At 48.8% G+C, this 13,852-nt stretch overlaps 1 protein-coding gene across 4 annotated transcripts; it reads left to right on the forward strand.

Moving 5' to 3' along the window:
* The first annotated feature begins 4,870 nt into the window (after window positions 1-4,870).
* Window positions 4,871-11,812, forward strand: ING1 (inhibitor of growth family member 1). 4 transcript variants are annotated; one of them, XM_051772854.1, is made up of 3 exons: window positions 4,871-5,270; window positions 5,471-6,164; window positions 10,189-11,812. In XM_051772854.1, the coding sequence occupies exons 2-3, from the start codon at window positions 6,023-6,025 to the stop codon at window positions 10,890-10,892; spliced, it is 846 nt and encodes a 281-aa protein (XP_051628814.1). In that variant the 5' UTR covers window positions 4,871-5,270; window positions 5,471-6,022; the 3' UTR covers window positions 10,893-11,812. The 4 variants fall into 4 exon arrangements, with proteins under 4 accessions (XP_051628814.1, XP_051628815.1, XP_051628816.1 ...); XM_051772855.1 differs by lacking the exons at window positions 4,871-5,270; window positions 5,471-6,164 and adding an exon at window positions 7,861-8,080; XM_051772856.1 differs by lacking the exons at window positions 4,871-5,270; window positions 5,471-6,164 and adding an exon at window positions 8,104-8,439.
* The last annotated feature ends 2,040 nt before the right edge of the window (window positions 11,813-13,852 follow it).

Here is a 13,852-nt window from a genome sequence, read left to right on the forward strand (position 1 = left end):
CAAAGGATTTTCTGCCTCCATCAGGAGACCTCTGCTTCCACCTGGAGTAGAAGATGCCTTTAGAGGTTGCCAGCAGTTGGAGCCAGGGTGCACCCAGTCAATGCCAGGCCTGGGCCTGCTGTACTGCTGTTACTTCTGTATTTTCTGAACAGCCAGTAGGAAATGGGATATGCAGAGCAGTACATCTCTTAAGTCACAATCCCACTGGGGCACGCCTGTCTGAGCTTCAGGTGAACTGTTATTTCAAGGGGACACACATGTATGTAATACTGTCAAGTCGTCCTACGTTTTTCTTAGGAGCCGTTAAGGCTAAAACTTCCTTTTAAATAAAAACTGAAACTCTAAGGTAAAGGGGTGACTCCTGAACACCTTAGAATGGGTCTATATGTTTTCTGCCCCTTTATCTGCATGTGCAAAAAGGCAATGTTTCCCTTTCATCCTTATCAAAAGGGAAAAAATCTGTTAGCAGCACAGCTGTGTGTGCTGTCCACCAGCAGTACACATGGCAACACATCTGTGGCCAGCAGGGAGGATCTCGGGGGATTTTGGCTCACCTGGCTCCTCTGTTTTCCAGTTCACAGTTGCAGGACTACCTACAAGATTTGTCCCCAGAGGTAAGATCAGTGGGCAAATCCCAGAGCATGTTTTGTATCATACATGAATAAAGCTAAAAAATTATTCTTCCTTTCCATTTATTATTAGGACACACGTGCTTTGTAAGGTTTTACAGTTTTCCCTCTATTGCTAAAGATGCTGTATTTTTCTTCTAAAAAATTAAACCATACTGGCTTAGAATTGTCGACAGAGGAAAAAGGCTGCATTTGCTGTGTTATCAAAGAGCATGTTGCCAGTATCTGTGGCCCCTCTTGTCAGGTTCTAGTTCAGGAACCTGGCAAGGAAGCTGACCCTGAGAAAATAAGGTAGGGAAAGATTATAAAGACAAAATACAAACCAAAAGCAAAGACGGTCTAAATCTACTGCAGTGGATTGAATTTCTCTTGGGGCTCTGTAGCAGTCTATAATAATACACACATTTTGACTTACCTTTTGCAGTCCTTTTAGTCATACAAAATCTAGGCGCATATTGGTTTGCTTCAGAATCTTGATTTTTAAAAGCGGAATAAAAATTGTCTCAAGCTTATTACCAAAAGCTTGGCTCAGAAATATTGTAAATCGTGAGTGGCCATTCCACCAAATATTCACAAAGTAAAGAGCATGTTGTATATACGAGAAATTATTTTGAGATACCTATTTCAAAAGGGTGATTCTGGGGAAATGGAATAAGACTGCAAAAGAAATTTCACTAGTGGACATAAAGAACCAAATAAACTTTCCTGTTCTTACCAAAAGCATAATAGTTTTTAGCACCATCTACTACTGTTCAGACAACCTACTCATCAACTGCTCTGCCAAACATTGCCTGTTTTTCATCACCCAGAAAGTGTTTGGGTCCTGCACCACAGTTGACAGAAACAAGCCTGAGGATTGGTATGAATTCAGTCAGAGTTCAGATTGGTGTCTTTGTCAGTGGTTTCCAACGGTTGAGGTATAGATCTCTTGAACTTTCTAGAGAATGTGGAGCCCATGGAATATGCTGCCCTTGATCTGTGTTGACTCTGCTGACACTCTGGGAACACTCAGATCTACTTCTGTCTTGGCCTTCTACTGCAACACACACTTACTAGGTCCAGTCAGAATTTTTTGCTCACCTTTAATGCCAGATTAATGCTGTTTAAGCTCACTAGAGCTTTGGAGATGCACCAGTGTAGCAGGTGCAAGAAAGAGATGGCAGTAAGCAGAAAACAGGTGTGAAAAGAGGCAGTGAGTGCAACTGTCTTGGGGAAAGCAGAGGAGGAGATGTGCTGTAGCCAGCGACATCCTTAAGTGGGATTTGGCTGATTAAAAAAAAAGAAGTTTAGAATGGCAGACCTACGTTAGGTAGGTGTTTGGGAAGTTCACAAAGTTCTTGAGCCTTTACTGGGAAGCAGAAAAAGGAGAAACTCAACCAGATTAGTTTTCTATATTTTTGAATACATTAATTTCAGATCATTCAGAAACACGAACAGGTGTTTCTGGCCCAACTATCCACTGCACAGCCAATGCATATTGCATGTGTGAACCATGACTTCTCTGCTGGTCTCATACTTGCAAACCTCAGCTCTGCTCACCTTGTATGTTAACTGTTTGCAGTTTGTTTCAAAACCTTCAACCACAAGCAAAATGAATAGACTTGTAAAATTTTATAAGGTAAGCATTATATCCAGGTAAGCATGAATTTAGCCTCAAAGAATAAACAGACAAACAAGCAAGAGAAAAAACCTCCAACTGTATGTAACTATAGAAGAGGGATTAAGCCATTAAATGGTGTGGAAATTAATTAGCCAGAGTAACTCATCTGATTCATCCGTACTTATAAAGTATAATGACAAACGATCAGAAGACGCTATCTTTTTTACTAAACAGAGACACATCCATAATGATTACACAGTATTTCATATAGCAATATTCAGCTAAGGCAGAGAAGGAAAAAGGAGGCAGACAAAATTCCTTGTACCAACTATCCTGTTATATGCAGTATCTGCATATTTGTGGAACATGTTCAGAGGTTTGGGATCCTGATATGAAGTATTCTGAACTTTACTCTGATGAGTGAAGTATAGGAAATAAGAGGAAAATGAAGCCCATGAGTCCCTTCTTTGACACATGACAATGACTTCTACTTGTGAGTTCTTCAGCAGGGAAGAAATGGGCTGCTGATGTGGAAAAAAAAAAAGTTCAGAAACTCCATTCAAAATCTCCCATCTCTCACCTACTGTAGTTCAGAGGCAAGAGGCCAATATAAAAAGAAAGCAGAGGAAGAGGAGGAAAAGCGGAGATAGGGCAATGGGCATCAACTCCACACCTTCCTATACCAACTGTACAAAACACTGAGCATCTTCAAAAGAGGACCTTCAAAACAGATACCAAATGCATTTACAGGTGAGCTCAGTCCCATGCTTTCCTGAGGACTTGTGCAAAGTCTGATGGTGGTTTTCTCTGTCACTCTTCTATTGACATATGAGGAGCTAACAGAGGATGATTTAGTAGATGGCACTTTCAAGAGGCAGATGATACCAAGCTCTGTATTCTCAGTGCATCCAATTTATCAGCACCTTTGAGAAGATTACTGAAGCTTAGCAGGCTGCGGCCACACTTCAAAGTTTCCCTTCCTAATTTTGTCTATAAGGAGGAGGGACAGAAGTTCCCGTTTACTAAATTAGCAGGTCTTTTACGAACTGATTTCTTATTTGTATGTGTAATTATTACTGTGTGTCTAGAATGATGATTACCTTTTTTTGCAAAAATTACTCTTTTAAGGAGTCGTCTGAATTCTTTTCAGATGTCTTGCCTCTACTGAGTCACAATTATTGGCTTGGGTTCTCGCACAAGCTAGGGGACTGTTAACTACCTTTACTTGCTGACAGTGGCTCAGGTTCTTCAAGGCACTGGGGAAGCAGGCTCTAACTACCAAGGTGATGCCAACAACCAGAAACAGGTGTTCCCAGGCCAGTGTTGCCATCAGACAATTCCCTTTCTATGCCACCACACACAGGTCCACAAGCACTGGCTTGGAGTCCTGCCTAGATGCTGTAGTGCTCACTGTAAGTTAAAAAACTAAGATCTTGTGTATGTGAGGTTTACATCAGCAACTCATTTTTTTACAGCAACTCATGGTAACAAAAAAGGAGAGGAAGAAAAACTGGGAGAACTTACAAATATCTTCAGAAAACAAGCAACTGCCCTCTGACACCTGCCCGAAGAAGTGGGTCGGGGTCGGTTCAAAACGGGCTTAGTCTGTGGTACCGTCTCCACTCCTCAGAATTATTTCCGTGCCCGACTCCCACTGGAGGGTGGGAGGTATCACTAAAGGGCTGCCTGTTCTTCCCTGAAAACCCAACTTTGCGCTTTCAGGCACCGATTTGATGACGGCAGCAAAAACACTTTAATGGGGCTGAGGCGGGGGGTCCCCACAGACAGGCCGTCGCTCCCTTCACTCCCTGCAACAAGCAGAGGAACGCCGGTGCCTCACCGAACAGCGACTGCACCAGCAAGTCTGGGCGCTCAGAAATGATGAGTCAGTCTCCCCTAAATTAGGGGATTGCCGGTGACGTCTGCTAAAAAAAACAAGAGCCAGAAAGCGCGCGTTACTTTGCTCCGCCGGAGCCGGGGTAGGGCTTTCCAGCCCCGCCTTCCCCAGTCCCGGCGGAACTGGGTGCCTGCGGGCTCCGGGACATGGCAGCGACTGCAGGACACAAAGGCACTGCTGACCGACAGCAGGGTCCCTCCACACGACCGGCTCGCCCTGGCGCGGAAAATGCGGGCGGTACGAATCTGTACCCGGTGCCCTTTCTCCTCCTCCTCCTCCCCCCTCTCCTCGGCGGGGCTCGCAGGCCTCTACGCCGGGCAGCCATGTGGGGCGGGGGCGCTCTGCCCCCAAGCTCCCCACAGCACACACCCCCCGCCGTGTCCCGCCCCTCTCCGCCCGCTGCTGCGCGGGACAAGGGGCGGCGGGACGAGCTCTCCCGCTCTCCGGGCCTCCAGCCCGCCCTCCCTCGCGCAAGCGCAGTCGCTCGGGGGCCGCTGGGAAATGTGGTCCCGCCGGCCCGTAACGGCTCCATTTTCTCCCCACCACTGCAGAAGCGCGCGTGCGCGGCCCCGCCCCTCCCCGCGGGCGTCACCGCCCCCTCGGCCGCGACCGCGGTATCCCGGGCAGCGCTGTCACAGCTGCGCGTGCTCGCCCGCCCGCTCGCGATTGGTCGAGAGGGCCGCGGGGCGGGACGCGAGGGGCGCGGTGATTGGCTGTGGCGGCTGTCAGGGTGAAGGCTGCGGGTGCCCGCTGAGCAGGGAGGGAGGGAGCGTTCCCTGTCTCCCCTCCGCGTCCGGCGCCGCGCCGGGCACAGCCCTGCCCGCAGCGCGGGGGGGCGTCGCAGCGGTCTCAGTGTCCCTTTCTCCTAGGAAAGCCCTTGGAGCCGCTCCTTCCCGGGGCGAGCTGGCAGAAGGCAGGAGAGACTCCTCCAAAGTCCCGGTGCCCTACCGCAAAAGCATCCACCTGCCCCCGCTACCCGCCCCAGCCTCCCCGCGGGCCGCTCTCCCCGCAGCCTCCGCACAACTTCACCAGAGCCTCCGCCTTCCCCGGGGCTTCCTCCTCCTCACGCCTACGCCGGCCCTGAGCCGCCCGCCCCCTGGCTCAGACCGCATCCCCGCCGCCTTCCCTCCCTTCCTCCCCAAACGTGAGTAAGGGGAGGCGGGCCGATGGATATGCGGAGGTTCCGGGCGGGGGAAGGGAGCGGGTGTGCGCGGTGAGTGTGTGTGTCTGAGTGAGTGTGTGTGTACACAGCGCTGGGAGGGCAGCGCATGCGCCCTGCCTGGCGGGGCCGAATGTTTCCCAAGTGTTTGAAACTGGTATTTGGATTTTCCACGTTGGATCTAGCGCGGCGTATGGGAGCGAGGAGGCTGCGTTGATATCGGCGGGGAGCGGCGGCGGCGGCGGCGGTGAGGAGAGAGCGGGGAAGGGGGGAGCGGAGGAGAAGCGGAGCAGAGCGGCGCTGGCGCAGGCAGAGGGGCTGCCGCTGCCTCTGACAGACACTTTGCAGAGCACATTTTGTTTCCAGATTGTTTCGGAGGAGCTGGTTTAAGCCCCCCTCCTTTCTCCTCCTCCTCCTCCCCCCCTCCCCTCCCCACACACACACACAAATCCCTCTGATTGTTCCTACCACCTCCTTCGTGAATTACCCACAACGACAGCCATTCAATCAGCTGCTGCTGGCTGTAGGGGACTAGCGGAGGGGTGTGTGTGTATCTCTCCCCCTCTGTTTCACACAAGAGGAGTCAGATGTAGCTTCCCTCGGTTTTTTTGGGGGGGAGCTACCGAGAGAGGTGGGCAGGGAGTGAGCCCTTCATCGGGGTTACCGTCTTTGAAGGGAGCAGCACTTGCTCTCACACAGAGAGAGGTGTGGGGAAGGATTTTTTTTTTCTTTGCCGGATGAAAATGTTGAGTCCTGCAAACGGAGACCAGCTTCACCTAGTGAACTATGTGGAGGATTATCTGGACTCCATCGAGTCTATGCCCTTCGATCTGCAGAGAAATGTCTCCTTGATGAGGGAAATTGACGCCAAATATCAAGGTAAGTGCTTTCTATATGTATGTGTGTGTGTGCGTTCGTGTGTGTGGTGTGGGGCTCGGGGGGGGAGGGTGTCTTTGCCTTTCTTTTCTTCAGAGCTGAGCCTCGGCTCCTTTTGCCCCTCTGCACCCCACAGGGATGGTAGTTTTATTTTTGGGAGGTGAAAGGAGGGAGAAAGCCGGGAGGAAAGATCCGAGGAGAGAGAGGGGCTGATCTGCAGCGTTAGCTCTTGTCATGGGGCGGAACAAAAGGTCTCCGGCTTCTCTTATTAAGCAAGGACTCTGCTTTTCTGTGTAAATTGCTGGCCAAGAAGGCGGGGGCAGGGAAGTGGGGTGTGCGGTGCACAAAGGGGGGCCGTCCTTGGCCGTGGGGCTGAGGTGGAAGGATTTCGGAAGAAAGTGCTGGGTGGACAGAGAGGGAGAGATTACAGCACAACATTTAGGAATGTACAGTATTCATTATGGCTGTAGTAGGGGAGAGAGGCAGCTCGTGAGGGAGGGAGGGAAGGAGGGAGGGAGAAGAGGAGAGGAGGGTTAGGCGAGAGTGGGGGGCAGGGTGTGCTTTCTTCGCTCCCTCCTCGGTGGGTTTCGTTTCACCCGGTGAAACAGCCCCGCTCCGGGGGGCGGGGGGCCGGGGGGGCAGGACCCGGCGTGTGCGGTGTGAGTGTATGGGGGAGTACGGTCGCGTTCACGGCTGGGCTGAAGCGCCCCCTCCCCTGCCCGTGCTCGGGGCACGCCGTCCCCGTCCCCACGGGCGGAGGAAAGGAAGGGGAGGCCGGTCTGCGGGACTCGGGGCAGCTTTGTCACTTGCTCGCTGGCGTCCGCTCGGGAAGGGGGGAGGGGAGGGGGGCTTTATTCGGTGCCGCCGGCAGCGCTGACAGCCGGGGTGCCGGGCGGGGGGACCCCTTTTCCCTCCCCGCGTTCCCGTGCATGTGGCCTTAGGGGGCGGTGGGCAGCGAGCCCTGCCTGCTGGTTCCCCAGCAGCTCCTCGGGCAGCCCGCCAGGGGAGCCCGGCGGAAGGGTCCGAGGGAAACTTCCTCGAGAGCCCACAGGGGCCTGGCGGGGAGGAGAGGATAGGATAAGAAAGGGCAGGGCAGGCATTATATCCCCAGCCGCCACGTCCAGCGGGCACCTCCGCGCTGTGGTGGGGAAGCGGCTGCCTTGCGCCTTTTATAGACGCCCCTCGTTAGCATATCGCGTTTCATCCCGCCCCCCAGCGGCGCTCATAGGGCGGGGCCCTCCCCATGGGCCGGCCGCGCGCCGCCTCCCCCCGCCTGTTGGCTCCCGGGCCGCCCCGCCCCGCCCCTCGCCCCGCCCTCTCGTGACGTTTCGAGAAGCAACTTTTCGGTGGGGTTGATTTGAATATCTCGGCCCGCCCCGGCCCGTGCGCTCTGATTGGCTGGGGCCGCAGCGGGGGGCGGGCCCGCCGTGGCCACCCGGGCTGTGACTGACGTGTCCCCGGGAGAGCGGGGGAGGGCCGCTCCTCGCGACTCTCCTCGCTCCCCAGTGGCCGGCGGGGGCCGGCGCGAGTGCGCTCCGCTCGCCGCGATTGGCCGCCTCTCCGTGTCAATCATTGTTGTTGCTCCCGTTGGTTTCTTTGGGCTCCGGGTGGGGGCGCGTGGCGAAGGGGGCGGGGTCGCCCCGCCTCCCCCCCCTCAGCCCCTCCCGGTTCCGCCGCGGCCGCGGGGCCGCTACCGGTTTCCTGCCGGAGAACAATGGCGGCTCCGTCACCTCCGGGGCGGCCCCGGGGCGCCGGGCGGCGCCGCAGAGGGGCGGTCGGGGGACGGGCCCTCACCCGTGTCCCGCTCGCCATCGTCCCGCGGTGTCTCGACCCCCGGGAGGCTGCGGAGCTGCGCTGGGAATAAGGCCCTGGCAGCGGTTCTACCCCCCCGTTTTAATGGCGTTTGTGATGTCGGGCAGGTGCGTTGGCAATCGCACGGAACGCAGCGTTCTGCTCCCGCTGCTACAGCAGGGCACGGGAACGCGCTTCCCTGGAATTCCCGTGAAGTCAGCCTGCCGTGAGCGGGCAGCCCCAGCCCCCCGAGCTGCTCCACACAGCTGCACGGATGTGTCTTTTGGTGCTGCGCTGCTCGAGCTGCGCATTCTGGCGCCGGTGCTGAGCCATCTCTTTGGCCTCGCACACCCCGTCTCCACACCAAACGTGTCCTTGCCGGGGCCGCCCCGCAGGATCCCGGATCGCCGCATCCCACCGCCGCTCCTGCAGGACAGCGCTGCGCCGGGAGAGGGTGCGGTGCTGTAGTGTCTGTGCCGTACCAGAGGTGAAGTTTTCCTAATGCCCAACTCCAAGCATAAATTACGTTATGCTATCAAGAGAGACTGTTCTCCGTGGAAGATACCCGCCTACCATTTTCAGAGGGGTTAGGCTCATGGCATCAGTCAAGTACCAGCGCTCGAAGCAATAAACTTGTGCATTGCAGCCACTGAAAATAACTAACACTGCGTTTTTAGTCTTCCTGAATGCTTAATCTGCTGTATTCAGCCACTGTTTCAGTGGCATCTTGGGTTTGACTTTTTTTTTTTTTGTAGGTTTTTGTTGTTTTGTTTTGGAATCTTTTTTTTTTTAGTTAAGCAGGGAAAAAAGCAAATGCTTAAGATGGTTAATAATATATCAAAATACTGGTTTGGTCAGATAGACTATATTGCAGTACCAGCTGACAGGTCGTGGTTGACCAACGTGTGAAGCACAGGCTGCAGCTCTAAAATCCAAAGTAAAGTTTATATAATATTTCCATATCTTCACTGAAAATTAGGATCACATGTGTTCAGAAACTCTGCCCAGGCAAGGCAAAACCTAAATCACAGTGTAACTGTCGGTTACATATGTATCACGTTCTCCTATTAAAAATAAATAAATAAAAAGTTTTAAAGAGTTTTGATAATGCTGTTTGCATGTATGAGAAATCCTTGTTTCTGTTAGAGGAATTGAGATCAGATTTTATATCTCAGTGTATTTTGCTTCTCTAAGGCAGAACGTTCTGACCTGTGAGGAAGGGAAAATTCAGAAAAGGAATGAGATGCAGGAAAAACATTCTACGTGTTTTTGAGGACTTAATATGGAAATGCCAAATGTCCTGTGTGCTTTAGTTGATTTGAGTATCATAACAAAATTCAAAAACATCTGCCTAAAAATAGACTTCCTGAACCATTCTTGAAACTTTAAACACTTTTTGTGCATTGTTGTTTCTTATAGACTGTTGGAACAATCCTTGAGGTGTAATTCAGAATCTAACCTATTTTCAGTGCCAGCATTTTAAATCGCAGGCTCTAGCTGCTCCAGTTGTTGCCTATCGTCTTTAATGTTATCTCCTAGCTTTTTTTATCTCCTTCACTGCAGTAAATATTTGATGAAGGTAATATTTCTGTGTTTTAAAAAATAAGCAACATGTATGTTACAGAAGGTATAGGGAGGAAATAATCTAAACATCTTGGATATTGTAATCATAATTCTGTAATCCAGGGATTTACATGGCCTCATGTTTTCAGCAGAAGTAGCTCAGCAGTATTGGATGAAACTTGCCATAGCTTAGGGTCCAGACCGTGTATTTGGTGCTTCTGCATCAGCTGTCAAGTAAACCAGAATCTGGCTTCTCCACTGATCTGTGCTTTCTTTCTCTCCCACTCTCTTTCTCCCACTCTGTCATTCACTAAAAATGTTAATGTTGTTATATAGAAAATATCCATTAATTTCCTCTCTAATTTTGCAGTCAGTTTTGGAACTTTCAATGGTATGTGTATTTGTTTCGTTAGTTCTTTTTAATTACTGAAAATTTTAAAGGGAAGAATTATCAACATATAAAAATATATTTAGTCCCTAGGGACCAACTAGAACAGAAGTAATCCACTGGAGTCATGAGCCACTTGCCAGGTATCAGCTTCGGGGAATCTGTCTTTGATCAGCTTTGCACCTTACAAAAATATGTTGCTGTATGGAAGGAAAAATATGGAAAGGTTTTGTTTAACTATTCTCCCTGTCAAAAATATTTATAGTTTTTATTTCTTCTTTTCAGAGATTCTGAAGGACCTGGACGACTACTATGAAAAATTTAAACGAGAGACAGATGCTGTGCAGAAGAGAAGAATGTTGCACTGCATACAGAGAGCCTTGATTCGAAGTCAGGAACTGGGGGATGAGAAGATCCAAATCGTCAGTCAGATGGTGGAGCTTGTTGAGAACAGAACGAGGCAAGTGGACAGCCACGTGGAACTGTTTGAGACTTGTCAAGAGACTAATGACACCACTGGAAACAGTGGGAAGGCCAGCCAAGATAAGTCAAAGAACGAGACAATCGCACAGACTGAGAAGCCCAACAACAAGAGATCGAGGAGGCAAAGGAATAATGAGAATCGAGAAAATGCCTCAAACAATCATGATCATGATGACATCACCTCAGGAACACCAAAGGAGAAGAAAGCAAAAACGTCCAAGAAGAAGAAACGATCCAAGGCTAAAGCGGAGCGGGAAGCTTCTCCCCCTGACCTTCCTATTGACCCTAACGAGCCAACATACTGCTTGTGCAACCAAGTCTCCTATGGAGAAATGATAGGATGTGATAATGATGAGTGCCCTATTGAGTGGTTTCACTTTTCATGTGTGGGACTCAATCATAAACCAAAGGGCAAATGGTACTGCCCCAAATGTAGAGGAGAAAACGAGAAAACTATGGACAAGGCATTGGAAAAGTCTAAAAAAGAAAGGGCATACAATAGGTAGTTTGTAGACTTTTCATAGTGAAGAAAAAAATCACCAAACCAGTGTATTTATTGTCAGTGTCACCTTTGTTGAGGTGAAAGGATTGTAAAATGTATATTTTTAAAGGAGGTTTAAAACTGAGGCATTCCTGTTACAGGGACGGCAATAAGCAATTTTGTTTTTCATTTGGTAAGCTGTAACAAGAATGTGGTCTGTGGACCAATGTATTCCAAAAGTAAAGTTATAAGAATATTTGGGTGTTTCTTAAAAGCTAAATTAATAATTTTCTGTATTTCTTTTTTTTTTTTTTAGTGCTTGTAGCACTCTGCCCATTAAAATTTTGATGACAAATATCTCTGAAATGTAATTTTGTTTTCTTTAATAAAAAATGTTATTTACCTTTTGAGCAAAATTGTTAAATAGTTTAACCACCTGGTTGTATCTGAATAAAACTACAGTACATTACAAATGTTACTTCTTTTGGTGATAAGCAGTGCAAGAGCGAACAAAAGGAGGGTAAAATTTGGTTCCTGCTACAAAGTGTCAGTATAACAGTTCAATAGCAAATGTTTAAATAGGCTTAGAGGATTATTTTTTAAAACAAAAAGTTAATGGTTAAATTTTACACAACAAATATTTTATATGCTGGCCAGGTACCACAAAGGCCATTTTAAAATGATTGAATATGTTTTATATTTAACCGGGAAGTGGTTTAGTAATGAGACATAACATAAATGAAGCTTTATACTGTCACAGATAGTGGTGTAGCAATCCTTAATTTGTTTAAGTTGTATAAATGTACATTTTAAGTGGAGTTGCACTTACTGTATTATATTTGGAAATGCAGCCAAATGCCATTGTGTAACCAATGTGCATTTTCTGCTGTATGTATGAAAATTGTACAGATGTGATATTATGAAATAAATGAAACGACTTTGACAGTTTGCTTCTTTAGCAATCATGTTTAATGATCATTCATATAGCTTGAAAAAAAAAATTGTCTTTAGCCTTAGCAGCTCCAGCAAGCTGCTGCTGGAAAGCCTGAAACTGTTGTAGTGGTAACCAAATTACAGTTCTGATAATGAATCTTCACAGAGCAATGTTGTAGGAGAGCCAAAATGGCATTTAACTTTCCATCTGAATCTTCTCATTTTGGGCTTGCAGTCACTCCCAGACCCAGACATCTATCTGAAAATCAGTATTATAGAGCTGGTCTTGTTCAGTTGTTCTTATGCTTTTTCACTATGGATATAAATTACTCCATTTTTGTTATCAGCTGAAGGATCTTCTGTGTTTCAGCATTTTCAAAGTATTGTTGCGGCCATTCCAGGCCAGGCATTTTTATTCTTCATGGTCACCTCATACAAAAACATACTTGCTATGACCAAGGTGCAATGCCAGGTATCCAGGTCCTCTGCCACTTAGATGGATAGTGAAGCTTGGCCAGGTCTTTTCCTTCACCTCTGTGGCTTGGAGGGCTTGACATTCTGGCTGAGCAGATTTCATCTCCTTGTCCACCTGCAGGCCTTCACTCCAGGTGAGAAGTGAATGAGATCAGCAGTAAGAAGGCCATGGAAGTGGAGGTTGTGAAATCCGTTGGGTCAGACAAAAGTCTTGTGTAAGAACATGGGAGGCTGGGGTTGGATTTTTTTTGAACACAGCCTTCTGTTTATAATTGTTTTGTTATTTGAACAGTGAAACCTTGAAATGAGTCCACTTTTCCCCCCAGTGTATTCCACCAGATCTTTCTGTTGGAAGTAGGGGTTTGGATCCAGTTGAAAACAAGACAGCTGGAGGGGCTCAGTGTGTTCTAATGATGTACTGAAAAGCCCCAAAATGCACTGCATCACCTTGCATGGATATTGCCTGCCAAACAGATATGCTCACAGTGACAAATAGAAATCCTGTTTTCCTTCTAAATAGGTGCGCTAAGTGCCTGTGCATCTGCATTCGTGTTTCCAGTCGCTACAGACTGTGTCATTATACTGAGCCATCAGACTGTGTTGTTACACTGAGCCGTCTGTGCTCGGGGCAAGTGACCACTCCAGATCAGTCTCCTGCTCCCAAGGTGGTTCAGGGTTGGTGTGTAATTTTTCTACTCTCTTACCCTTCTATTTTCCTCTTCTGGAAAAGCCGTTTTCCCTACACACGTACTGATCTTTCCTGCTCCTCCCTCCCTCCCCTTGCTGTTGTGGCTGATGCCGACGTTTCTGGTCTTTTCTGCCTCAGCTGTTCTGTCATCCTCCCACCAGCCTACATTGAGAACATCGGTACTGAGCAGCAGGACTGTACTAGCGAAACCCCAGTGAAAGTTTGTGTAGGAACTAATGCAGACACGGTTTCAAACCAAGCCTTTTTCACAAAATGTCTGCATTGGTTCTGCAGGACGTTTTGAGTGTGAAAAGCCAGAAGGAAGCAACAAAGGTGCAAAGGAGGATGGTGAGAAAGTTCAGCTGAAGATGGATCAGTAGATCCATATTTATACTGCCCCTAAATTAATATTTTTTCAGCTGCTGAAAGCTGGCTGTGGTCTCCCATATTTCAGCCTTTTGCTGAAGGCCAGCTGCTGGTCTGCAAAGCAGCTTGGAGTTATGTCCCTTTCCACATTTTTTCCCAGACTTGTGTTACCTTCACAGCTCACCCTGTTACAGCCTGCAGTGCTGTTCTGCTCCCTTGATCCTGAGGGCTCACTGGACTGGCATGGAACCATTTGACAGGTCTGGTTTCAGTCGATGGGCACAATTAGCTACTTTAGTTGGATTTGAGGGACTCTGCTGTAGCACTAAGCTCTTTGTTGGTGGAAGTGGAGCCATCTCATGTTATACTGGCATACTGCCAAGTGATGTGGACTGTGCAAACTTTGTCCTGGCTTTGGTATCTCGTCTAAAATGCTGCCTTTACAAACTGTTCTTGACAGATCCTCCTTTCTTAGTTATTTGCATTGAATTTAATGGTCACAAGAAACTGTCATCCTTTGAGCC

Source organism: Manacus candei, unplaced genomic scaffold, assembly GCF_025592945.1.
Source record: "Manacus candei isolate 608988 ecotype Guabito, Panama unplaced genomic scaffold, ASM2559294v1 h1tg000159l, whole genome shotgun sequence".
In the NCBI taxonomy this organism is placed as follows: domain Eukaryota; kingdom Metazoa; phylum Chordata; class Aves; order Passeriformes; family Pipridae; genus Manacus; species Manacus candei.

Coding starts and splice junctions, on each gene's coding strand:
- ING1 (XM_051772854.1), top strand. CDS start 6,023: ATGAAAATGTTGAGTCCTGCAAACGGAGACCAGCTTCACCTAGTGAAC. Junction 6,165..10,188: donor AATTGACGCCAAATATCAAG/GTAAGTGCTTTC, acceptor TCTTCTTTTCAG/AGATTCTGAAGGACCTGGAC.